This window comes from Caretta caretta, chromosome 15 (assembly GCF_965140235.1).
Source record: "Caretta caretta isolate rCarCar2 chromosome 15, rCarCar1.hap1, whole genome shotgun sequence".
Lineage (NCBI taxonomy): Eukaryota > Metazoa > Chordata > Testudines > Cheloniidae > Caretta > Caretta caretta.
The window spans coordinates 9,494,362-9,520,103 of NC_134220.1; the positions used below are offsets into that span (position 1 = coordinate 9,494,362).

A 25,742-nucleotide genomic window follows, 5' to 3' on the forward strand; every position below is an offset into this window, starting at 1 on the left:
TTCAAAAGTTCGCGGTTCTTTTCCTGTCTACCTGGCCAGTGCATCTGAGTTGAGAGCGCTGTCCAGAGCGGTCAGAATGGAGCACTCTGGGATAGCTCCCGGAGGCCAATACCATCGAATTGTGTCCACAGTACCCCAAATTCGAGCCGGCAACGTCGATTTAAGCGCTAATCCACTTGTCAGGGGTGGAGTAAGGAAATCGATTTTAAGAGCCCTTTAAGTCGAAATAAAGGGCTTCATTGTGTGGACGGGTGCAGGTTTAAATCGATTTAACGCTGCTAAATTCGATCTAAAGTCCTAGTGTAGACCAGGGCTTATATAGATGCAGTAGGATATTTTCTATCTTACTTCTATCCCTTTCTTAATGATTTCCAACATTCTGGTCGCTTTTTTGACAGCTGCTGTACATTGAGTGGATGTTTTCAGAGAACTATCCACAGTGACTCCAAGATCTCTTTCTTGAGTGGTAACAGCTAATTTAGACCCCATCATTTTATAGGTATAGTTGGGATTATGTTTTCCAATGTGCATTGCTTTGCATTTATCAACATTGACTTTCATCTGCCATTTTGTTGTCCAGTCACCCAGTTTTGAGAGATCTTTTTCTAGCTCTTCGCAGTCTGCCTGGGACTTAACTATCTTGATTAGTTTTGTATCATCTGCAAATGTTGCCACCTCACTGTTTAACCCTTTTTCCAGATCATTTAGGAATACGTTGAACCATACTGATCCCAGTACAGACCCCCTGGGGGACACCACTGTTTACCTCTCTCCATTCTGAAAACTGACCATTTATACCTACCCTTTGTTTCCTATCTTTTAACCAGTGACTTTGATCCAGGAGAGCACCTTCCCTCTTATCCAACAACAGCTTACTTTGCTTAAGAGCCTTTGGGGAGGGGCCTTGTCAAAGGCTTTCTTAAAATCTACGTACGCTACAGCCACTTTTCAGAGTTAGCAGCCGTGTTAGTCTCTATCCACAAAAAGAACAGGAGGACTTGTGGCACCTTCGAGACTAACAAATTTATTTGAGCATCAGCTTCGGTGGGCTACAGCCCACTTCATCACCGGACCCCAAATCACATTCATCCACCGGTCTGACAGGTCTGCTCTTTACTAGGTTCAACCACTTTGCCGGGCACTGAAGTCAGGCTTGCTGGATCCGCCTCAGACTCAGTCCGGCCCTCCACCCGCCCAGTCGCTACCCGACCCTGGATCCAGACCCGGCCCGGGATCTGCCCCCTCCCCTGACTGGGGCCCGCCCAGGTTTCGAATCTGCCGCTCCCAAAGCGAGGGGCCCAGAGCTCGGCCCCGCCCCCTCCCGCCCAGCCGGAGCACCTGACTCCTCCCATTTCTCCCCGGATGTAGGAGTCCTGCGCATCCGCCTGCGCGAGGCCCCGCCTAGGCAGCCCCTGGGACCCGGAAGTGGCGCGCTGAGGTCCTCGGCCAGCTGCCGCGGAGCCCGAGTCCCGGCTGAGGCGGCGGGAGCAGGAGAGTCCGAGTTCCGGCCGGGCCGCGTCGCGTCCCGCCGCTATGAGCGCGGCCGGGCTGGTGTCTCCCGCGCCCCCGGCCCCTGTCCCGGCGGGGCTGCCCCCCGCCGCGCTGCCCCCCGGCCCCGAGTACTACGAGGAGGAGGAGCTGGAGAGCGCCGAGGAGGAGGACGGCGAGCGCAGCGGCCGGGCCCGGGACTCCGACGAGGGTGAGTGGCTCCCCCCGCCCTCCTCACAGCGGGCAGAGGGAGGCGGGGGGAGGGTCGGGGCGCAGGGGGGAGGGCGAAGTGGGGGAAGGGGGTGGGGTGTACCAGGAGATGGGGTTCAGGTAGTTTGACGGCTTGGCAGGTGGCTAAGCTGCCCGAGGTGGGGAGAGGGTGCCTGGGTGATCCTGGGGAGTAGGAATGTGTGGCAGAGGAAATCCAGGGAGTTACTGCAATAGTGGGAGAGGAGGAAGTTTGGGTGAGGAATTGATTTAACAGCTTGGTGGAGAAGGGAATGAGTTCAGGTGAACTGGGATAAAAAAGGCAGTAGAGAGTGTTTTGGAGAGGAATTTGGAGACTCAGGGGCATGGGTGAGATGAGTTAGATGGAGAAAATGATCCAGGACAAGAGGAAGCTAGCTGCGTTATTGGGATAATGAGATGGGAAAAGAGAAATAGAGAAGTGATGGAAAAGAGAATTGGAAGAGGGACTCCAATATGATCAGAAAAGATACTGGGGTAGAGGAGGGGTTTAATGGGGCACACAGAAGAGGTGCTTGGGGGGAGAGGGATAGTGAAAGGACAAAGTAAGAACATGGCAGTTGGGGTGGCATTTGGCTTTGTTTCAGTGGTATAAAAGTAACAAAAGAAGAGATGGTGCTCCAGGGGTTGGGAAGAAAGGGTATGGGTGGGGGTACAGAAGGATGAAATTAGGGAGTATAATAAGAGAAATGGGTCATAGAAGGTTAGGGGAGGGACTCTTGGTAGATACAAGGGGAAGAAGAAGGAGGAAGAAATGAGCCATGCACAATGTTGAGAGACACTCTTGGGGTGACAGGGAGGAGATGATGCTGTGAAAGGGAATCATCTGCTTTGTGCTCTCATTTTTTCATATTTCAGTGTAAGGCGAGTTGCTTTAAGCATCTTTTTGTGGCATATCATGAAAGCATTAGTGCGTTCAAGGCTTTTCTGAAGTCTTGATATCCTGGGGTGGGGAAGGTGAGGGTGTTTTTAAGGACTCTTCATCTTCTCTGAATAGTCCTTCCCTTTTGATGTTTAGAGTTGTCATAAATCATTTTAAACGCACCCAGTGTGGCTAAAATTTATTGTGATGTGTTTGAATTAAAATACCAAGGCTTCCTCAGTTTATCTTAGCAGATGTGGCCCTCTCTAGCATGGTTTGCTGTAGCTATCTCTTTGACTGATACCTTATTTGATACATTGAGTTTTATCTTAACACAAGGAACCTGAAGTGTTTGGTATTTTAAGGAAGAAATCTGAGAAGGGCAGATGGAATTAGAGACTGAAGTTCCAAGTCCACACAATAGCTAATGTACTGGCAGTGCAGGCTTTCCAGCTCTACCCTTCCAATGTGTCTAATCCCTGACTTGACCAGATGAGCTCGAGGAGTGAGACGGTAGTTAACTGTTCCCATTCAGTCTTTAAAGGAGGAGATGTAGAGGAGCTGCAGAGAATTTGTAATGCAGCATTAACCTGTTTTATCAATGTCCGACAAATCTGTGGTAATAGTCTTTCTTATATGTAGATACTGGAGTACACATCTGAGAAGACTAGGTGAAATAACATTACTTTAATTATATCTTCAGTGGGCCCCTTGTTTCTGTTGCAAACTACTGCGGAACTTAGTATAATTATCACTCTGCTTTGTAAAAAGAAAAGGAGTACTTGTGGCACCTTAGAGACTAACCAATTTATTTGAGCATAAGCTTTCGTGAGCTACAGCTCACTTCGTCGATGAAGTGAGCTGTAGCTCACGAAAGCTCATGCTCAAATAAATTGGTTAGTCTCTAAGGTGTCACAAGTACTCCTTTTCTTTTTGCGAATACAGACTACTACGGCTGCTACTCTGAAACTCTGCTTTGTAGTGCTGTAGATCAAGATAAAGGTGTATTGATACAGTTATATGGGAGTTAAGGATGGAAGCAGCAGGTCAGGGTTAAAGCTATAAGGAGGAAGCCTGCAAAGCACTGTTGGTGCTATGCCTGGTTCAATTAATGATGTCAAGCCCTTGCATTTAAAAGTGCTAAAATAACTTGATTTCATCCAAAAAATGAAATGGAGTGGAGTGGGTGGGAGGAAATCGCAGGGGTATCCTATGTCAAAAACTGATTCTTTTTGATATACTACCAAGGTTCCTTTTAAATGTTTGAGCGCCCATCTTGAACAGCTTATATGTGTAGGAAATGCGTACGATGGTTTGAATCATCTCCAAAATTGGAAATGTCAAAATATATCCTTTCTTTGGCTGCACTAAATTAATTTGGAATAACTGCACGTGTGCCACAATCACTCATTTCTTTAAAAATGATTTGATTTGTTTGGTGTTATCAAATTTCTCTTCCCCTTGTTCAGATACTGAGGATGCTAGTGAAACTGACTTGGCAAAGCATGATGAAGAGGACTATGTAGAAATGAAAGAACAGTAAGTAAGGTCCCCCTTCCTCCTCAACCAAAAACATTTTCTGGCGTCCAAGAGGCTGGTCTACATTACAAAGTTAAGTTGGCTTAAGTACATCACTTGGCTGTGAAAAATTTCATGCCCTGTGTGATGTAATTAAGCCGCCCTAAGCCCTGGTGTAATCGTTGCTATGTCAGTGGAAGAATTCTTCTCTTGATCTAGCTACTGCCTCTTGGAGAGGTGGATTTACTACCATGACGGAAAACCCCTTCCGTCACTGTAGTAAGTATCTACACTACAGCACTACAACGGCGCAGCTGTGCCCACTGTAACATTTCTAGTGTACACATATCCTGAGATTTTTTAACTCTAAGATAGAGGCTGACATTCTGATTGCATAGTGCCTCGCCCAACGGGGATAGGTAACTATATTGGACTCATTAGGATTCTCCTTTGCCCCACATAAAAACTGCTTAACCTGTTCAAGAACCTGCGCACTGGCTGCTCTCCTTCTGGACAAAAAGAGGTGGATGTGACTTTCCTGGAGACATCCAACTATGATCCCTATATTGTCCAGAAGGCCATACTTGGTACCTCCCAAACAAAGAAGACACCCACTTCATGTTCTTGCATAGTACAGTACCAACAACGATAGCCCAGTAAGCCAGACTTTTTGGACTCTCAGAGCCTAGTAAAATAGCTTTTCTTGATCTTTAAATGCAGTGTAGCATTCAGTAGTCTCTCACTTGTTGACAAAGATGTTTTATGCTTGGCAGGAAGGATGAACTTAGGTTAAAACCACAGATCTTCGAGGCAGGAGATTAAAGTTCTGTTCGTGGCTTTGCCACAGTTTTACTCTTAACTTCTGTTGCATAGGTCTTGGAGAAGACTTACTCTAAAGCCAAGACTCAGAAGGCATGGAAGTAGCCCCTTCCTACAGATGGGGAACTGGGGAACAAAGATTGAGACTTGCCAGAAGTTAAGATGGCAAAATGATTCTGTGGTACTGTTCTTAATATCAGTGGAGCAAAACATCTTGCAACAATTATTTCTGAGGTTCCCAGCATAACCTTTTTTGGTTTATTTTATAATTAAGTGGCAGTACAGATTTTAAATTGAACAATACTCCCTCTTGTAAAAGTCTTTTCAGGAGGACCTCTTTACTTGGTGAGAAAATGAAATGGATTTATTCACCTAAGCAGGTGGTGAAACAAACAGTGTGGTTGACCTGTTTATGTAATATTGCCCTCTCTTTGCAGGATGTATCAGGACAAACTGGCATCTCTTAAGAGGCAGTTACAGCAATTGCAGGAAGGTAGGGTTTAAAATTAGTAGGTTTTTTTCTGACCATAAAATTTTCAGTTTCTAAAAAGTGTCTAAGTGGAAGCGAGAAATGACCGTAGTAATGTCCTGAAAGTGTTGTCCATAGAAGATGGACACACTGTTTTGTTCTGTGTGCAGTAGAATGAGGGCTTGAAATCATGTTTACATTTTAGTGAAAAAGTCCCTTTCTTCAATACTTTCACTTGTGAGATGGTTTTGCAATTAAATGAGGTGTCGGAAATGTGAGGGCTTGTGTTTCACCTAATTGTGGTAGGGTTTTTAAATGAGATGTACCTCATAGCCCTCTAGAAAAATGTCTCTTGAGACAGTGACCATGAGGAAAAGTTGCTGTTAGAGCTCATGGGTCTTCTCACACAACTTCATTCTTCACTGTTATAGTCCATACTTCCTATGTATCTCCCTTTCTGTATGTGATGTGCCTTTGGCAGCTTCCCACCTTTGAGAGACTGCAGGATACCTCTCACACACTTATGACTCTACTTACAAAACAAATTCAGCCATCTCCTGCCATGCACACAAAGTGGATGGTGCTGCTACATAAATATTCTGGCTGGTTTTTGGGAAGCAGGGTAGCAGTCTTCTCTTTAGGCTTTTTTTCCTCAATAAATGTATACTTTATCTGAAATGCTAAATTTACCTAGAGAGTATGGACTATCTAAGATTCAGTATTAGAAAACAATATGACCTTATGGCAATCTGCAATTTATTTCAATTAGGTACTTTGCAAGAATATCAAAAAAGAATGAAAAAACTGGATCAGCAATACAAGGAACGGATACGGAATGCAGGTGAGCTGGATTTTTGTTTTAAAAAAAATGCATGCAAAGAACCTTTGACTTATGTAGGTGCCTCACAGATGAGAATCACACCCAAGAAACATGACATGGATTCAATCCTAGGAGAACAGGGTTGGCAGGAGCCAAAGATTCTCCAGTCTTTCATTCTTTTTGGTGATGCTAAATGGCTTCTTTGCTGAGTATGCGTAAGGCATAACAGAATCCATCATGCTTTTCTGCAGGTGTATTGGCTAACTATAATATGTTTATCAGTAAACAGCAGTTTTGACTAGGCACTTGTATGCCTACAGTTCAAGTAATAAGATCTCATAGTCTAATATGACCTCTTGTAAATTATAGTATTTAACTTCTTTTAATTGTTCTTTCAATCACCTTCTTTCAAGCCTGCTGCTGTAGTGATTCCTTCCAACAAGAGGGGCATGCAATGGGGGCTAGACAGCTTCCTGAAGAGTTCACTGCTTGTCCTTTGGAATTGGTTAGAGACTTTGCTCTAGGGCAGCTTTGTCCTACGTGACTGTGGGGGCTGGGCTTGCTGCTTGTTAATCACACCACAGCTTACTGGCCTAGGATCAAAGGACCGAATTAGTCTCCAGGTATCTACTGCTTGACCACGAGGCCAGTAGCCGTGCTACTTTAATTGTGAAGCTGTTGATAGGACGCTCAGTAAATCTTTGTATGTAAAACTTCGTGTATCAAAGCCTGTTAATGTAATTCAAAATTCCCCATAGCGGTTATGGGAAGTTGTCAGGGAAACAGGCTGCCGTACGGTCTTCCAGTGTGTGCTTCTAGAGTGAGTAGTTCAGAAATTAAATTAGCTCTTGTTCACTCATTCCTATGTAGCTTTTTATCTTCCACTTAATTAGAGATCCCTTCTCAGAAGGGAATGTGTGGGAGTCAGAAATGAAAATGTAGCAGTGTTCTTCCACCCTTCAGCAGTGAGGGATAAAACCTTGTAATGCTGTACAGATACCTAGGCCATTTTGCACTGCAGCGTGTTTATACTGTGGGTTCTGATATCACTGTTTAAAAGCCACTAACAAATCTCAAGAGAACACTGACCATCATATGAATGGTGCACTACCAATGTTTCTAGGACTGTATTTGTCCCCTCAAAGAATTTGCCAGTGAAACTTGAACTGGACTGATCTCTTCCTTGTGCTCTCTGCAGGAATTTGTCTTCAAGCATAGAAGATGAATTTGATGTAGTTTAGAATTGGACTCCAGTACTATTTTTGTGTTTTTTGTCATCTGTTAACGTCAGACTAAACTGCAGTGTGTACCCTGGGCTGGCAGGGATCAATGAGATCTTTGCTGCAGTGGCAGAGTTCTTCCATTGGGGGACAGATGGTGTTAATTTTCACGCTTGTGGTAAAACTCCTACTGCCAACTACAGCAATATTGGGAAGGGTGGCAACTGAAATTGTGTTCTTGCCCTGTCTGCATTTTTATTTGTCTCTGTCTAATATGTACAAAATTCTCAATTCTTTGGACTTGCTTTTTTTTTTTATTATTTCTGTAAAAGAAGCATTCGTTCCTTATCTAAGCTTTCATTGCAAAGCCCTTAAGAAATCAAGACTGGCCTTAATTGTACAGTTGTCATTTCTGGCCTTGAAACAAATTTTTGTATGCCATCTTGATGTGGCTTCCTGATGCATATAAATTCTTACCTAAAATAGATCACAAATATAATTCTTTAATGCACCTGTTCTGTTCAGAACTTACCTATTGTTCCTAGCTCTTGCTGCTTGCCAGAGGTTGAAGATCACAATTATCAATATTTGATACAGTGAAGTAAGGACTGATCAAGAGCCTTAGTTTACTTTAAGAAAAGGAGTACTTGTGGCACCTTAGAGACTAACCAATTTATTTGAGCATGAGCATGAGCATCTGATGAAGTGAGCTGTAGCTCACGAAAGCTCATGCTCAAATAAATTGGTTAGTCTCTAAGGTGCCACAAGTACTCCTTTTCTTTTTGCGAATACAGACTAACACGGCTGTTCCTCTGAAACCTTAGTTTACTTTGAATTTGTTATCACAGTCTTGAGTAAAATCCTCATTTTGGGACGCACATCCTCCAGTAATCCTGCTCAGTTTGAAGTTGTTGAGAATTTTGCCACTGATTTCATTAAGAGCAGGACTGCTGCACTTATGGGCAATACTCTTCCCTGGCCTCAATGTATGAACTGAATTATGTAATTGAGACAGGATATAGTTTGCTTTATGTGGTGCATTAATATGCTCCTCATCTGCTGTGGGGCAGTTAACCTCATGTCTGTTAACTCAAATTGATGAAAGGGCTTTTCTGCCAAAGAAGTGCTGCTGAAGCAATGACAGCTGGGCCTAGTGAAATCTGTTTAAACCATGGTTCTTTGCAGAACATTCATCTGGCATTGTCAGCTGCATCTTTCAAGTTTTCATTTAATCTGGAAAGCTAAATCTAGTGCCAACTTTTTAAATAGCATCTTAAGCTAGAAAAAATTCCAACTGCCTTTTAAATGCCATTAAACATGGCAGCTTGGCCCAACAGAAATGGATCAGAAATAGGACACTGCTCTACCACCTGTGGTTTAAATGCACCTACAAAATGTCAGCCTATAATATACTTTTACAGAAATTTTGGCACATGTATGCTGGAATCAACAATGTAGAACTATGAAATGTGCATCAGAATGGGATAGGTATGTACCCTGTTTACTCCACCTTTTTTGGCTGCAAAACCGAGTTACTTAGTAAGGCAAGTTGTTGTTGTGTGTCTTGTAAGGATAATAAAGTGATGCTAACTAGACCTGTATTTTTTGTCTTTCAGAACTTTTCCTCCAGCTAGAAGTAAGTGTTCATGTGTTCTTAGCTTCTAGAAATAAAATATCAGTCTGTTTTTTAAGCCTAGTATCTTATCACATGGTAGCTCATGTTCATTTTTTATTCCAGGAAATCTATGTAGAGGTTTTCTTTATTTAAAATTGATTACCATAGCTGAGATATAGCATAAACTGCCATCAATACCACTACTCAAGTAACTGCTGAAGATGGTTTAAAAAAAAATTAAACAGTCACTAAAAATAGCCATTTGTGGGATTTTTTTTTTTTACATTAGGTATGTATTTTGGTAAATCACTTAACTTGTCTTCCTTCATTTAACCTACCTGCAAAATGGATAAATTATACTAATTGTATAATATTGGGGATTGCTCTGTTAAAGAACTTTGTGATATTTGAGTTAGGTGTTATGAAGCATTACAAAAGAAGATTTATTTAATATGAGTAGCACAACTATTGCCAGTGTAGTCATTTGCTTTATTGTTCATTTTCTTAAGCATTTTTCAACTGGTCATAGAAATGTTGATATACCTTTTAAAATGTAAGCTGACTATGGCTGCTCTACTCCAAAACTAATCAGTCCTTGTTAGCATTAGTTCCCCTTTCCACTTGTAGCGTACATCCTGGTCATTAGGCTTCTCTTCCTTAATCCTCTGTTTCTTTTTGGCTTGCATTAGACAGAGCAGGTGGAGAGAAATTATATCAAAGAGAAGAAGGCAGCAGTGAAGGAGTTCGAAGATAAGAAAATTGAGTTGAAGGAAAATCTGATTGCTGAATTAGAAGAGAAGAAGAAGATGATTGAAAATGAAAAGCTAACCATGGAGCTAACAGGAGGTAAAACAAGATAAGCATCTGTCTCTTCTCTCTCCAAAAATGAGACCTAAGCACAGGGGTTCTCAATCTGGGAGTTGGGACCCTCTCAGGGGGTTGTGAGGTTATTACATGGGGGGTCGTGAGCTGTCAGCCTCCACCCGAAACCCCGCTTTGCCTCCAGCATTTCTAATGGTGTTATAAATTAAAAACACTTTTTTAATATATTTAAGGGGGGGGTCACACTCAGCAGCTTGCTATATGAAAGGGGTCACCAGTACACAAGTTTGAGAACCACTGCCTAAGCACTTTTCAGAAAACTTAAGTTTTCTTTCAGTCTCTGATCGGCAATAGGATTCAAAACCTAATTCGTTTCTGAATGCTCAAACTAATGGATCAATATAGTTAAATTTGAGGGCTTTTATAGAGTTTTGTAGAATTATTTGATTGTTTCATGATTTATCTAGAATTGCATTGACTTTGTTCTTGTTTAGCAGAACACGTTGCAAAATTTGACGTGTGGTGTTACACTGCTCTTGCTACACTACCATTCCACAGCTTGGATACCTTGTAACTTGATCTGAATGGAGCTTTACTTTGTTTTAGGTAGAGTCTAGGGGTTATTTAACAGAAAATTTAAAAAATCTGGATACTTACAGGGAGAGAATTACAGTTCCTTGTAGCATTTGGTCTACTAGAATGACCAAAGCTATTAAGTTACAAGAGTGACCAGAGCCTATATGGTTCTGCATCTCGTCTGTGTCTCTATTTCTGTATCTAGGGTAAGGTGTGGTTTTTTTTATGTTGTTTTGGGGCAGTGCAGCACTTCTGTAGCTGCCTGGTGAGAATTCTTTCTTGACTATGGAATTCCAGTGATCACCCGCTCTGAAAGGAGCATGTAAAACTTCATAGTTTTATTTCTGTATTGGAACTGGAGCCAGAGACTGGGACTAAGTTTGAGACTTATGGAGAAAAGGGGTGACTGTTTTCCACATGCAACCAGTAGTGTGGTGTAATGCTCAAAAAGGGTAACATTTTTTTCCCCCCTGTAAACTAAAAAACTCCAGTTTGATAGAAAATCTTTTTGCCCAGAATGTGCCACAGTATCCATTTATCCCTTTCTGAGGCTCCTCCCTTTTATTAGTGTAAAGGGCAGATGAGAAATTTTGTTGCACATTATTTGATTTGACAAACTTTCTGCTTATTGGGATGTATGTGAGTGGACTACGACTTCCTTATTAGAATATTTATATTACCATAGCATTCAACTGCTGTCAAGCAGGACCATGTGACTCAGCCAGTAGCAAAACTTCAGCAGTAGTGTCAGCAGCCAGCTGGCTTCTATAGAAAAAAGCCAAGTTGTTGAAAGGCTCAGTACCTAGAGAAGAAACTTTAATAGGTACTTACAAGATCAAGTTTAACCAGAAATAAATGGGACCGAGGTATAAGAGAGGGAAGTTGGCTCCTTTTAACTTAATTTTTTGCACCTATAAACACTGATGCCTTTGGGCTTCAACATGTAGAAAGGGGAAAACTGCCTGGTTGATTTTGTAGGATTCCTTTGGAACCATGGAATGGTGGACACTAATTCACACTTTGTCTGAAGAGTGAGTCCCTGTGGTTGGCTTTTCAACTTTAATAGCAGCACAGCTTTAAGCTATAGGTCTTAAGTGTCTTTTTTGCATGTTTAAGATGTGTTTGATCTGGAATAATGGCAACTTATCTGTAAACCTAGTAAAGACCTCATGTATATCCCCGTAGCTTCTCTCATCATTTGCCTGTAGCGTGGTGACAATTGGAGCTAATGCATTAAAACCATCTTTGTTACTGAACTCTTCTAGCGAACACACACCAGATGTTCATGGGTTTTTTCATTAGGCCACTGGGAAATGTCATCTCACGACCTCCCACTCCATCTGCGGGGAAGGGACTACTTCAGTACCTGAAGTCTGGCTGTTCAGCAATGTGGCACATCTCAACAGTTTCTCTATCCAGTCATGCCAGGATTTAATCTGGGTTCTGAGTTCTTTAGTAACAGATGCTAAAGAGGCAAACAATAAAGGTTGAAAAAGGCCATATGAAGCCAGTAAAATAGATAAGGGGAAAATTTCATTTGTGTTCAGACTCTGGAAAATGGGCATTAAGTGGACAGATTTTTTTTTTTTCATAAAACCAATTGGTATCCTTGATGTAGAAAACATTGCCAAGGCAATAACTGACACAAATGAAGGTAGGTAGAAGGATAATTAGCCTATTTCACAGATGGTGCTATGAGATTGTACCAATGCTCTGGTCTTGCTTTTCTAATGAAGAGCAACTCCGTCACTTTATGGTGTGTCTGAGACAATATTGTGTTAAAAGGTGTCCTTTACAGACCTCCCATCATAGTTTCTGCCCAAGTTTGCAGACGTACGATTTTATTATTGTTTAGGACTAAGAAATGAAGTCTGTGTGGATAGATCTGATGGCTTTGTGTGACCTGCTCAATCTAACATTGGCCATAAGACCACTTTGTGTCTCATGGTATTTTACTTATTAACTAAATGTCTGGATAAAGATCCAAAGTAAGAGAAGCATTTAGACCATAATGCATTTTAAAATTGTTTACCGAAAGACGACACTTTGCTGCTGCTTATACTGTGTGGAAATTCTTTAATTTCCATGCAGCATCTGCTTTGTGTGCTAAGGGTTCCCTTCGTCTCCTATTTGAGTTAGCTTGGTGAATGGTCTAGCTGTAGCATACAGGGAGTGACTCTTACAGCTAAGAAGTTTAGAAAGGATATTGACTTAGCTAGAGGGAAGAGAGGGGAAACTCCTTTTCTAGCTGATCTGGTAAAAGGACCCATGCACATTAGTGTTACCATTAACTGGAAGATTTCATTAATTGTTTTCCCGCTATAATGTAAATTAATTATAATTAAAGAGCTGAATGGATCCCACTCAATAGTAGTAACTTTCTCATGCTTTTAGATTAATATAATCCGTGCCTCAGTGTCCTTTTTAGCTTTTAGTGTTAATACTTGCTAAATTCAGCTTTCAGTCATGGAGATTTCCTTTTGCCATCAACTCGTCAGTGAATGGTACTTTGTATTTTTAGCTTTTATCACAATATTCGTTTCCTTCATGTGCAGCATGGTGACACTCACTGATTTGAGATGAGGGGAGGTTTGATCCCTGTTTTGAACATGCGTAACTGCTCTAAGAGTTCGCATCCTGAGGTAGTCTGGCTTTCAGAGATGGACAGGCAAGCTCTAAGCTGAATATAGCTGTAGGCATATTTAAAGACATGCCTAAATTCTCAGTATATTGAAAGAGCTCTGTATCTGAAAAACGGTTAATAGCTTAAGAACATGTACAAAAAACTTAGCCTGATCCCTTAAACTGTTGAGCTTCTCTCTCCTCTTTAGATTGTCTTGCCGTCCATGTGCTCTCGTGATTGTATTAGACACCCAAGTTATGCAGTGTGAAACCGTATGTCCTTTGGACATTTGAAGGCAGGCAGCATGGACTGTATGGACTGTCTGCCCTTTAGAAGATGGGTTTACATGTCACTTGATACATTTCTCCATTGTTGCACAAACTTTTCACTTTTAGGTTCATTAGCCTAAGTAGACCAAGGAAGTTTTTTTCTTTCTTTCTTTCTTTTTCTTTCTGTGATGTGGTTGAGCACCGGGTTCCAATAGGAGTGTCTTTGTAACAGCAATGGTAACTGGATCTGCATGAACATCTGTGCAGTTCATCTGCTTACATATAATTGGTCAACGTTTGCATGTGGTGAAAACAAGTGAGCAGTTTGGTACCATACCATGCTCCTGTCCCATCCCAGAGTTTGTTGCGCAGTATTTGAAATCTTAAGTACTACTGCTAGGCACTTTGGTGTCCCTAGCTTCTGTTATGGTGTCCCTAGCCTCTGTTTGCCAGAAGCTGGGGTTGGGTGACAAGGCATGGATCACTTGATGATAACCTGTCTGTTCATTCCCTTTGGGGCACCTGCCATTGGTCACTGTCAGAAGACAGGATACTGGGCTTGATGGACCTTGGTCTGACCCAGTATGGCTGTTCTTATGTTCTTGGCTGAGCTTTTCAGAGATGACTAGGGGATTTTGCACCACAGTTCTCATGAATGTTAATGAAATGGTGGTTAAATCCTCTAGTTGGTTTTGAAAACCTTAGCCTCTATGTTGAAAACTGCTTAGTACTTAACAAAAGAATTAGACGTGTTGGATTAGAGTTTGAGAGATTTGTTAATGTTTTAACTTGATTTTTCCCAACCCTTTCCCTTTTATTTTGTGTATTTTGCTATCCAATAATAGGCTGACATACTCATTACTTTGATTTAAGAATAAAAGTGGGCTGTCATTTTACTTAGTTTTTATTGCGCTTCTATTTCAGAGGCAATAGTATGGACTCTTTTCCCGTTTGAATATGTCTGTCCTTGGGCTGAAGTTTTAGCATGTTAATTTCAGCTTTATATGCTTATGGGCTGTGTAATTGGATTCCGTTTTTAGAGACACTGTCTAGGTACACCAGAGAGCACTGAATGTGGAGTAGTCTGCTTTTTGTGTGGGCTGCACAGTGTATTTTGTGGTTGGTGAGAGATCTCACTCAGTACAAAATACTTGTGTAAATTTTTTTTTTTTTCCGTTTGGGTGGGTTGGGGATGAAAAGGAGCCTCACTTCCACCTTGGTATGCTGAGGGCTTTTCTGTTCTTTCTGCTTTGCTGACTTCAACCTTTGTTACTAATTTGGAATTGTAAGTACCATTTTCCAGTAAGAGAACTGGCTGAGTTTCCATTTAGAAACAGTCAACATCAGCCATTAATTGGCAAAACAAACCGCTCTTAAAATCCTTCAGCAATATAGCCTTTCTCAGGAGGGAAGTTTATTTCTCTATTACATTCTCCTTTGTTCTGACTTGGGGCATCTTTATAAAATGACTTCTGTGTGGGGTCGTCTGGATTCAACAGATCAACAAAGAATAGTCGTGGACTCAGCCACATCTCAGCTCAAGTAGTTACTCAGCTACCTAAAATTCTCCTTGCCGTTTCAATTGGGTATGGGTGTTTTTTCCAACTTTTTGTGCTAAAATGGTTCTGTTCCATTGCCGTGTGCTGTTAAACAGCTGCTATGACTCACTCGAGGTGGCTGCTCGAGTGAGATGAAGAAAACTTTGTATATAGTTTGTGATCCTCTGGGATTAAATGTGTTCTGTGAATTTAAGACCAATTCAGTAGAAATTTGGCTCAATCAGTAGAGTTGCGGCACTAAAAAGCTACATTATAGCAGCCTCTCATATACTGCATCTCTTTACATCTCCAATATACCTTAGTGGTAAAAATTGTTATTGGCAAAGTGACTTGTCTGTATTTGAGGCTGATGGCTTGCAAACTTGTGTTTTTAAAAAAAATCTACCAGGCTTTATTGTTAGTGCAAAAATATTTATAAACCAAACCCTTTATACATTCCAGTTAAATCTGGACAAACAGATGTTTGATATTAATATCTCCAGAACGTATATATGTGCTGAGACTTTAAAGTAGCATCTTTCTGTAATTAGCTGTAAAACCCTGAAAATATGGTTGTATCACGTGGAGGTGGCATAGCCGTATCCTGACATCCATAATGCTGTATTTAACTCAGTAATCAAGAATTTTGGGTTTTTTTTTAATTCACTGCCACCAGTTTCAGCGTTTGCCAGTGCTGGTAACTAATGTTGAAAAATATAGTTCTCTATGTGAAGAAAGAAAGATGATTCTTCCTGCTGCCTTTCTCATCTCCCCATCATTCTTCAAAATCTTCTGTGGTCTTATCAGCTGTCCAACTTCATTATTCTGCAGATTCCATGGAAGTGAAACCTATCATGACAAGGAAATTGAGAAGGAGGCCAAATGACCCTGTTCCGATCCCGGATAAGAGACGAAAACCTGCCCCTGATATCCTTTTTACACAATCAGTCAAGTGCTATTTTACGAGTCTAGATTATTGCACATAGGGTACAGTATGTCAATAGTGCAGCACCCAGGAAAGAAAATTATAAACAAGGTATAAGGACCTGACTTAATCTGTCAGTCTAAGACATTTGGCAACGTAATCTGTCATGTCTAACCAGTGTTGGAGTAAGTAAACTCGGTATTTTGAGGTCACTTAACAGAAGACTATAACGAAAACCAGTTCTTAGGCCCAGTTTTTGAGCGTGGTGGCTTGACTACTTCGGGTTTTGTCAATAAAGATTGGGTTGTGAATTTCTGAAGTGGATTTGTTTTCAAAAGTAACCATCTCATGCCCTTAGAGTATGTCTACACTTGGGGTGATGTTCCCATCTCACACGGACATACTTGCTGCCTGTCCTATTGTGGCTATGCTGCTATGTTTAGTGCCCTAGCTCTCATGTATGGGAGCTGGGACTCTCACCCCCAGCTCATAGTGTAGACATAGCCTTAAAGTAAGTAATCCCATAGACAGGACATGGTTTAAGATGGGAGGAAGGGCTTTAACTCAAATAACTGACAAAATAGTTGAGAGGAAATTCAACTGTTCTTCCCCTTCATTTGATGTCTGAGAACTGCCATTCCACATCTCTAGTCATCTAAGGAGATGTGTAGCGAAAACAAGGAATGCAAGACTTGCTACTGTAACTAAAATTGGAGAAAATCTTTCATGCCTTCATACAGCACAAAGGAGGGGAAAATACACAATCTTTATTCCCTTCAGAAGTCAGCTTTAATAGTCGGGTACCATCGCCTGTTTAAGTGTTTGCATGGTTCCCCTGCAGGTATGACTACTTTTTTGAACCTTATATTTAACTGGAAAGTAAGCCAGGCACATCTATTTTTCAGAAGACCAATAGAAAGAACCCCAAGCTTATTATTTAAATGGATTTTTTTTTAACCCATATCATGACTTTTGGGAGTGACTCATGATTTCTGCATGCTTGTTCTAATTGAATATAACTGCAGGGGTCTCCTGCTTTGTTTGAACTACTCCTGCTAGATGTGTGTTTTTTATTTTATTTTTATTTATTTATTTTTTTAAAGAAGAGTAGATAGCATCCCTTATTTGCCATCATTCAGGGAAATCTGTCACAGACTTAATATTTTTCCCTGCTGCTGTGGAAATCACACTCTCATCTATAAAACTGTGGCTGCCAGCTTGGTTCCATATCTTGTCTAAGTTAAGCACTGCCTGCCTTCCTCACTGGGGAAGGGTTAATGCTAGCTGTACGCAGAAAGGTCAAAGTTTGTTTTTTGACTGGGTCCTGGATGCTACTGCACTAAAGCAGGGATGCAGCAAGTAGCCCATCAAAATGAGCATCCTGGAAGTGATGCCTCCTGTTTTGTGGTTTTTTTTTTTTTCCCTTTTTGAATGGACAAGTCAATTTAAAAATTGACACTTCTGTCCAAGTGTTCTTACTTCTCAGTGTTAGAAGTAATGTGTAAATCACAGCTGGAAAAGCTAGGGAAATTTTTCCTGTTTCTTCACTTATTTTTGGTTACACAGACTGTGTATTTAGGTATTTTATAGATTCAGTTTTGTTTCTCATATACAGTTAGGTTCCCCTATTTTGTAATACCTCCATGCAGAGGGGAGCAATACACTAGAAAAGAAAGAGGAAGATGTCATTGTAAAACCAGAAAAACTGGCACTGGAAACTTGGAGTGCATGTAATGCTCTGAAATGCTTCTAATTGTATTTAATAATTGACTAGATTTCAGGTTGACGGTACTCCTTTTTATCTTCCTATCAGTTTTATTTTGTTTTGCCCCAAGATGCACTGGAGGTTCATATTTTCTATGCCTCTGCTCACACCCAGTGGACGAGCAGAACACTGAACTCAGCTCTTCATGAAATGTGAGGTGACAATGGGATCTTCTTGCAGCTCAAGTATTAGCTGGTGGTATTCTCTTACAGTGCAGGTCAGAAAAGATTGTTAAAATGTTACCGGTTGATGCCTTCACAGAGTAAATGTCAAGTGTTGGGTTTTTTTAAGCATTTTTTATTGATGAATTTGGTTAAAATGGTATGTTCTAGAACGTATGCAGTGTTGTAGCCCTGTCAGTCCCAGGATATTAGAGAGACAAAGTGAGTAAGTAATATTTTTTACTGGACCAACTTCTGTTGGTGTGAGAGAGGCAAACTTTTGAGCTTACACAGAGCTCTTCTTCACGTCTGGGAACTGTCTCAGGGTGCAAGTTTCTGAGACTTGAAGAAGAGCCCTGTGTAAGCTCGAAAGTCTGGGAAACTTACACCCTGAGACAGTTCCCAGACATGAAGAAGAGCTCTGTGTCAGCTCGGAAGCTTGTCTCTCTTGCCAACAGAAGTTGGTCCACTAAAATGTTACCTCACCCACCTTTTGTGTCTAATGTGCTAGAATAATTTTTGCAACAGAACTGTCAGTTGGCTACAGACTACATGAAGCCTTGAAGATGGCTGTGTAATAAATAGGTTTGTTTTTTTGATAGGACTCTTTGAGTATTAAGTTTTAGATGACTTTCTTCTAAAGTTCTGAGTTTGTGTTCTGGTCAAGTGAGAGGGAGGCCACTGGGGTGTTTGGTTTCCACCTTTGCTTGCCAAAAGTGTCTTGGTTACATGTACCTTAATTCTGAATACCTCAGTTAAATTATCTGCTGACAGATGAACAGATAATGGAGGATTTGAGGACATTGAATAAGGTAGGTAATAGCCGCCTTCTTTTCAATGCTGAGAATTAAGTTTCTCTAGATCAAGCTATCTCCATATCTGGCTAATGAGTTGCTCCTTTTCATAATGCTGGGAAATTGTCACTTATGTAGCTATCCCATCCAAAGTAAGCTTTCTAGTCTGTACTCCACTGCTTAAGATACCCAGGCTTATCAAGATGGTGGTTCCTTCCCCCCGCATCCCATTCCAACAGGTTAGAATTAACCTTAATGCATCCGATGAAGTGAGCTGTAGCTCACGAAAGCTTATGCTCAGATAAATTGGTTAGTCTGTAAGGTGCCACAAGTCCTCCTTTTCTTTTTGCGAATACAGACTAACACGGCTGTTACTCTGAAACCTGTCCTTAATGAAATGGTATATATTTGATGTACTATTTGCACAAAACGCAGTATATCTGATCCTAATAAAGTAGGAGGAATCGGAAGCGTTTTTCCTCCATCTGGATTTACAGACACTGACACAAACTCCTGTCAGATCTCAGATCTTAAAACAGAAGTCACGTGTTTCCCTCTTTCTCTGTAATGCATCTCAGCTGTTTCATGTCATAGGATGCTGGCTGGGTGAGGTGGGAAGGTGTACCTCTGTATATAAAAGGTTTGTCTCTTCCAGACCTGTTATCTGTTTTGCCAGATCTCCATCAGGGTCCCCATATGGGCTTGTTAAAGCTATGCAAGATGATGGAGTGAGTTTTCAGTGTTCTCATCAATGAAGCCTATTTTAGAACAGTTTACTCCAAGCCTGAACAGAACACCCTGAAGATGAGGGGAGGGTGTGAAATGGAGTTTGGTTTTTGGTTTGTTTGTTTTGGTGAATTACTGGAAGTGAGAGGAGAACTTCATTTTCCAGATTTTGTCTCATGATGCTGATGATCTGTGTCGAGCTTCTTTACTGTTCGTGATTTAATGTTCTGGATTCTAGTTATAACTAATAACATTACTTACAATTTTACATTCCAGTTCTTTTTGAATCTTGCTTTTCATTTGTCACAATTCCTTTTTCAGACTAATGCTTTTATGATACCACAAGTTGCATTTCAAATGTCTAAAATTGCTTTGTTCCTCTCTTTTCTGGTAGCTTAAATCACCCAAGAGACCAGGTAAGTGCATGATGATATTAATATTGGGGTATAAATCATGTTCTCTCAAGCATACATGAATCTTGTTGGAGACTTGTAGCAGTCTTTAAATTGGAACTTCTTTTAATCTCTGTGGTTAGCCATCCAATGAGAATTACTGGCAGTTCTGCTGCTTCCAAACTGCCACCTTACTTTTTTATAAAACGAGCATTATGAATAGTGAAATATGATTGTGCAGGTGTCTGCCTGTTTAAATGTAGGATTCAGGAATCGACCAAAATGCTTTTGTAAGAGGGGTTTCATCTTCACTACATAGTGTATTGAGATGGCTCACCGAATTTTCTCGGGTGGGTGGGGCCACTTGACTTTCAGACTTGTGCTACACAATTCACCAGTGGGGTCTGGATATTTCTCTTGTGTTTATAGGTGGCTTTATTTCTGTGTTTTGGGTTTAGTTATATAACAAGAGTCAGTTAGAAGCTAATACAAGGGTCATTCTGTCTGTCTGCTACTTTTAACACTTTTCAAGCTCTTTGAGAGAAGCCTGGCAACAGCACTTTTACGTGAAAAGAGACGAGCACAGAGGTGAAATGACTAGCCCAAACAGAAGGCATTTATGTCAAAGCGGAAGTAAATTAGAGTGCCTCTGTTCATACCACACCTCTTTAGTCAGTGAAATTGCATTAACACCTCTGAAGCTAAGACTTATGCCTATAGTCAGTTTTCCTGTTGCATGTATATATGCTGATGTGCACATGCTAGTCTATATATACAATTTATTTCTTTTTCAGCGTCTCCTTCGTCTCCAGAACACCTGCCAGCCGCACCTGCAGAGTCTCCAGCACAGCGGTTTGAAGCTCGGATTGAAGATGGCAAACTCTACTATGATAAAAGATGGTAGGTTTAGATGGAATATGTGGCAGCTGCTGCTGTTAGTCTGAGCTCTGTAGCAACAAAAGAATGCAAAGAGAACTTGCTTTGGAAAAAGCATTTTAGAGGCAAAATGTGTTTCTGAGCAGGAGCTAGCCACTTATTACCTGTGCTGAGTGAATTAAAAGTGGCTATAGTTCTATACTGCAGGAGTGCTGACAGAAGTCTGAGTAATGGTTTGCTTCCCGCTCTGACTTTAGTGGAAGGTATTTATGGCTATGTAAGCTGCTGTCCTTGGGGCCCTGTTTTGTGCTACAACACTGAGGAAGTATTTTTATTAAAACTAACATTAAAAAAAGTAGTCACCATTAAATGCAGGCTACAATTGCAAATCCATTAAACTATTACCCAAATGTACTGGTGCTGATGCAGCGCTCTTCACGACATCGGCAGTTCTTAATTCAGCTTTATGGTACATTAGAATGTTACGCCACAAGGTGGCAGAATGTAGTAAAATATTATGAACCTGCAGAGTAGAATGAAAAATGTTTCTAATAACTAAAACCAAATAACCTTTAAAGATCAAACCCCCACACAAGAACCAACTTCAGAAATGATGATCAGATTTATCTCTGTAATTTTTATGGGTATATAGCTACTGAAGCCTCACGATACATCAGGGAAGATGTTCATTTTGTACAAAACTTATTTCCCTGGGTCTTCCCTTTTAAGCTTAATCCTATGAAATATGCAAGAGTGAGCAATCAAGGACGCAATCTAGTCCTTTAAAAATAGCAAGCAATTTATATGACTCTTCTAATATATGTATTACTTTGACTGTTGAGCCGTGTGTTGTAGATTAGTTTGGTGTAATGATAGCTCAGAAAACCAAGGGAAGTTGCTGTAACCTTCTCACTGAATGGGTGCCATGTGAAATGAGTTCTGCTCAAGATGAGCACCTAGAAGGTAGGTCATTTTCTCATCAGATTTACTGCCTGTTCTTTTTTTTAGCTATTAAGCAGAAGGCTTTAACTAAAAGTTCATAACCTAGCACAGCAGCAATTTTGCTGAGTTTGTTAAAGCAATTTTCCTGTTACCAATCCTCTGGTAGTGAAATTTCACTAAAGGTTTGGTATGTATGGTGGCAGTTAGCAATAGAAAGGAGCTTGAACTTGTGTGTGGCTGAAACTAGGTTTCAACAGACTGAGTCTTTTCACAAGTGTATTACGTTCTTTTTTTTTTCTCTTTGTTTAAAACTACTATCCTTCCCTGTTTTTTCTGAAACCAGGATAAACTATAGGTATTAAACTCCACTCCCTAAAATTTCAAGCACACGGACACATCTGTAAAAGGTGTATGTCCTCCCTCTTAGAAACAGAGGCTGCTCTTGCATCTCTTAGTCAAGCAAAATTCCCACCAAATTCAAACTAAGGAATACACAGTTGGACCCCAGATGAGCTTCACAAAAGCATGAAAGGACTCTATAAAATCATATGTGGTTAGGACATATGGCATTGTAGCATAAATATTTTTCTCACCACATTCCATTGTCATGGGGTTTCATTGTCAAGGATTGTAGTCATTGCCTTTTCCTGAGTTTTGTACTACTTTGTTTTACATTTTGCTAGAATAATTCTGCTCACATTTTGATTGATAGTAATAATGCCTCTGCAAAGTAGCTGATATTTTAAAATAACAAAGTAGCTTATGGTGGTGGGAGGGTAATTTTTTTTTTTTTTTTTTTTTTGAAACGCATATTAAACTGAAGCTGCTTGTGTGCACCAAAAATAACGAACTCTGACAGCTCAGGAATGACTACATTTTATTCCTTCTGACTGGAGACATAAAGGACAGTCCTCTCAAAATAGTTAATGTTTAAGGCTAGAAATGGACTCCTTGAGGTTTTTGTAGCTACATTTGGCAAACTTATTTCACAAAATGGAGACTTAATAATAGGAATCCCAGCTGGATGTGGAATTAGTCTATTTTTTCCCTCGGCCATTTTGCCCCAATGCCTAAAACACTTGCTTGCAGCAAAAACACTTTTTTTTTTCTTCTGTAATTTTAACTTTAGATGTGCATAGTATAATAAGTGAGAGAATTTCATAGCAGGGAATGGGAGAGGCTTCCATTATTGGCCACCAGTCTGAAGTCCAGTGTGCATCTCTGAGGCATTGGTTTGTATTCCATTTGTCCCTCAGACAGGAATCCCTTTGTCTTATTGAAAAACTTACTCACGAGAACAAGCTGAGACACTTCAGAATTTGAGTTAAATATTTCCTAGCAGAAGATGAAGTTTCAGCCAGCCTCAATGTGTGCTAGCTTTTATGGCAGTTTATTTTACCTAATAGAAAGGAAGAGTTCGCCCATTAGAACTATTTTCCTTCTCCCCTAGAAGCCAGCTTAAAAAATTCCCAGGTAAATTTTTTCCTAGTCCACCTTTCCCCTTCTATTTTTATCCCTTGTTCTCAATGGCTGTCTGACCACTTTGAGCGACATAGTCCTCTTCATCAACAAACAGGCAGCAGTAGTGCCTGGTTCCCCTTGCCACCCTGCTAGTCTCCATTAGGTCTGCTGTCTACCTAGTTTAAGGTTTTCTATAGTACCCATAGTTATGGGTCTTTGCCAGTGAGTGACCGCCTCTATTGATTAAAAGGTAGGTCATTCTCCAGACCCACTTCTTATCTTGGCAATAAGGGTGCCAATTGCAATGGTGTTTTTTGTGATGTGGAAGTGTGTACGTTAATTATACTAAGACACCAACGCACTTCATATAGACAATGAAGAGCTGTCAGATTGTAACTTCTGGTTACTACCAACCTGATAGTGAGGGTTATTCAGACCCTAGCACTGTGTTTTCAAGCAGGTGGTGGGGTCTGGGTTGTAATAACTTGAGTGCTTCCTGTTTACAAGTTGACTGTGCTGAATAAATGGTTACTATTAAGTTACCAAGGAACCAGCTGAAGTCCCTCCCTGAAAATGGGGATAGAGGTCTGAGATGTTTAACATTTTAAAATTAATTAATTTCCCTGTCTTTGTTTTGTTAACCCAATGTCTTCTGTTTTTAGCTGTTAAATACACTTTGGCATTTATTTTTCCCATCTGAAGGGCGTAAAGCTGAGACTAGAATCTTCTTTGCTGCAAACAACCTGAAAATGCTGAGTATGGGAGCCAATCAGAACAGATTATAGAAGATTGTTGGAGATTTTCATATTTTATACTATGGCTATTGTGGAAATAACAGATTATGCAAATTATCGTACTCTAATGGCTATCAGCCAGTCAGAGTACAGAAAGTTGCATACTGAACAGTTGCTGGGGAAATAACTGCAATGATTCTGCAGCTCAGACACTGGATCTAAATGTCAGGCATGTCATAATAGGGGCAGAGGTGGAAATATAACAATGCTTCAGTAACTGTAGAGCATCTCTGTACTCCTGGCTAAAATTGTTCACTTAATTATACTGAAACAGATTATTTGCAGGTGATTCCTGCTTATGGGATAATAAAGAGACCTAGCATACTTTAACTACAGCATTAACAAGGAGAATCCTTAAGTGTGTGACATGCAGAAAGCTAACATTCAGGCTATGAAACCAAACACTCGAAAGCACTGCATTATCCTTTGGCATATGCCTTAGACAAAATAAGATAAGACCATATTTTATCTCATGTAATTTAAACAAAGCAACTTGTACAAGCTGGATTCAGCACATGTCATGTGGGATCCTATGGCTTCCTACTTATAATACAGACTTTGTCTGTAATTGACAACTTTGGTGGCATGAGAACTTAGGAAATGAGAAATCGAATATTAGACTTCAATAAATGTAATTTTCTTCCTGACTTCCTAAAACAGTCCCCTTTTTTCCAAGAGTCTGCTTTTTTTTCTTGTCCGCTCAGTGCCTATAGGGCAAGTGAGTATTTGTGTTTCATGGTAGTGACTGGCAGACTGTGTGGGAAGAGGGAACTTACAAACTGCTATCTTTGTTAGGTTGTCCAAGTGATTTTTTTAAATCAATGCACTAACTAAAAAATCAAACTAAATCCATACCAACCTCAATCACATGTTTTACCATCCAGACATAACACCCAAACACTCATCACCTCTACAGTGTCATTTCTAACACATGATCACCCATTATGCACATATCTAGTTCTGCAAAATCACACTTCACAACTTTAATTCCACCCTTAGCAAGATTAAGCTGTTCTATCAAAACATAATAGAATGTCCCTGGTTTCTTTACTATCCACAGGAATCTGAGGTCGGTTTTTATTCTTGGGGAATTACATGTACTGAGATGTGTCTGTATCATGACAGGTGGAGGAGAAGCCATGTGAATTATGGTTGGCTTGGATTAATATTGATGTGTTGCCTGACTTGTTGTTAACTGCATTGATAGGTTGCTCAAATGCATTTCCTTAACTCCAAGTTAAAGCTTTTTGTGTAGCAATTTCCCTGTATCTTTTCCAGCATCAAGTTTAAATGTGATTAGAGTATCAGGTTTCCAGGATAGTAGCTCTGACTGACCTTATGACCCCTAATGTATGGGGGCTATCTTCCTGAATCCCTCTGCATGTTTTTGGGTGGGGAAGGTGAAAGTTAAGGGAAGATCTTGAAATAAGGGGTATTATGAAATGGGGAAGGGAGAGGCTTTTACACATGTTTAACTTGAAATTGTACCCCTTGCAGCACGGACAAAACTCCCTGTTTTGGTGTCTTTTACCCTCTTCCTCTTCCCCCCCCCCCCCCCCCCCGCTTCCATATCCATCCCTATCAACTGCAGACCCCCTTCTAAACCTCTGGACCTAGGCATCTTTTGCGTCCCTGGTTCTCCTGACCCTGTTTGACCCCTTTCATGTGGCTGTACATCCTAAACCACTGCAGCCTTCTGCTTGCCCCTAGGTCTAATCTCTATTTGCCAGTTTGCTACACCCGTTTTATGCCTCCTGCTTTTTATTTCATGTGTAATGTTTTTCTCAAAAAACGTTAAGTGATGGGGGCAGGGGACTAAGCATGCAGTGAAGTGGGAGCATGGGACCTTGTGCAATCCTGAACATACAGGCAATGAATCTGCGGGCTTGATGTGCTACCAGTGGTCACTCGATTACAGACCTAAAAGTGGCAATTCTTCAACAAAAATACTTCAGAAGCAGACTCCAACGAGAGACTGCTGAATTGGAATTAATCTGCAAACTGGATACAATTAACTTAGG

The 25,742-nt window shown here is 40.7% G+C and overlaps 1 protein-coding gene across 2 annotated transcripts in view; it reads left to right on the top strand.

Moving 5' to 3' along the window:
* The first annotated feature begins 1,409 nt into the window (after nt 1–1,409).
* The window catches only part of SUDS3 (SIN3A corepressor complex component SDS3), a 30,111-nt gene continuing 5,778 nt past the window's right edge, over nt 1,410–25,742 (top strand). The window contains exons 1-10 of one of the 2 annotated variants that reach the window (XR_007352848.2): nt 1,410–1,699; nt 4,066–4,135; nt 5,371–5,426; nt 6,172–6,243; nt 9,059–9,078; nt 9,747–9,903; nt 15,717–15,812; nt 18,487–18,548; nt 19,651–19,672; nt 20,443–20,548. Coding sequence is in view for 1 of the 2 variants with exons in the window: in XM_048821537.2 (XP_048677494.1) it covers nt 1,534–1,699; nt 4,066–4,135; nt 5,371–5,426; nt 6,172–6,243; nt 9,059–9,078; nt 9,747–9,903; nt 15,717–15,812; nt 18,487–18,548; nt 19,651–19,672; nt 20,443–20,548 (827 nt within the window). In the remaining variant the exon portion in view is untranslated. The remainder of the gene's footprint in view (nt 1,700–4,065; nt 4,136–5,370; nt 5,427–6,171; nt 6,244–9,058; nt 9,079–9,746; nt 9,904–15,716; nt 15,813–18,486; nt 18,549–19,650; nt 19,673–20,442; nt 20,549–25,742) is intronic. The other variant, XM_048821537.2, reaches the window with a different exon arrangement.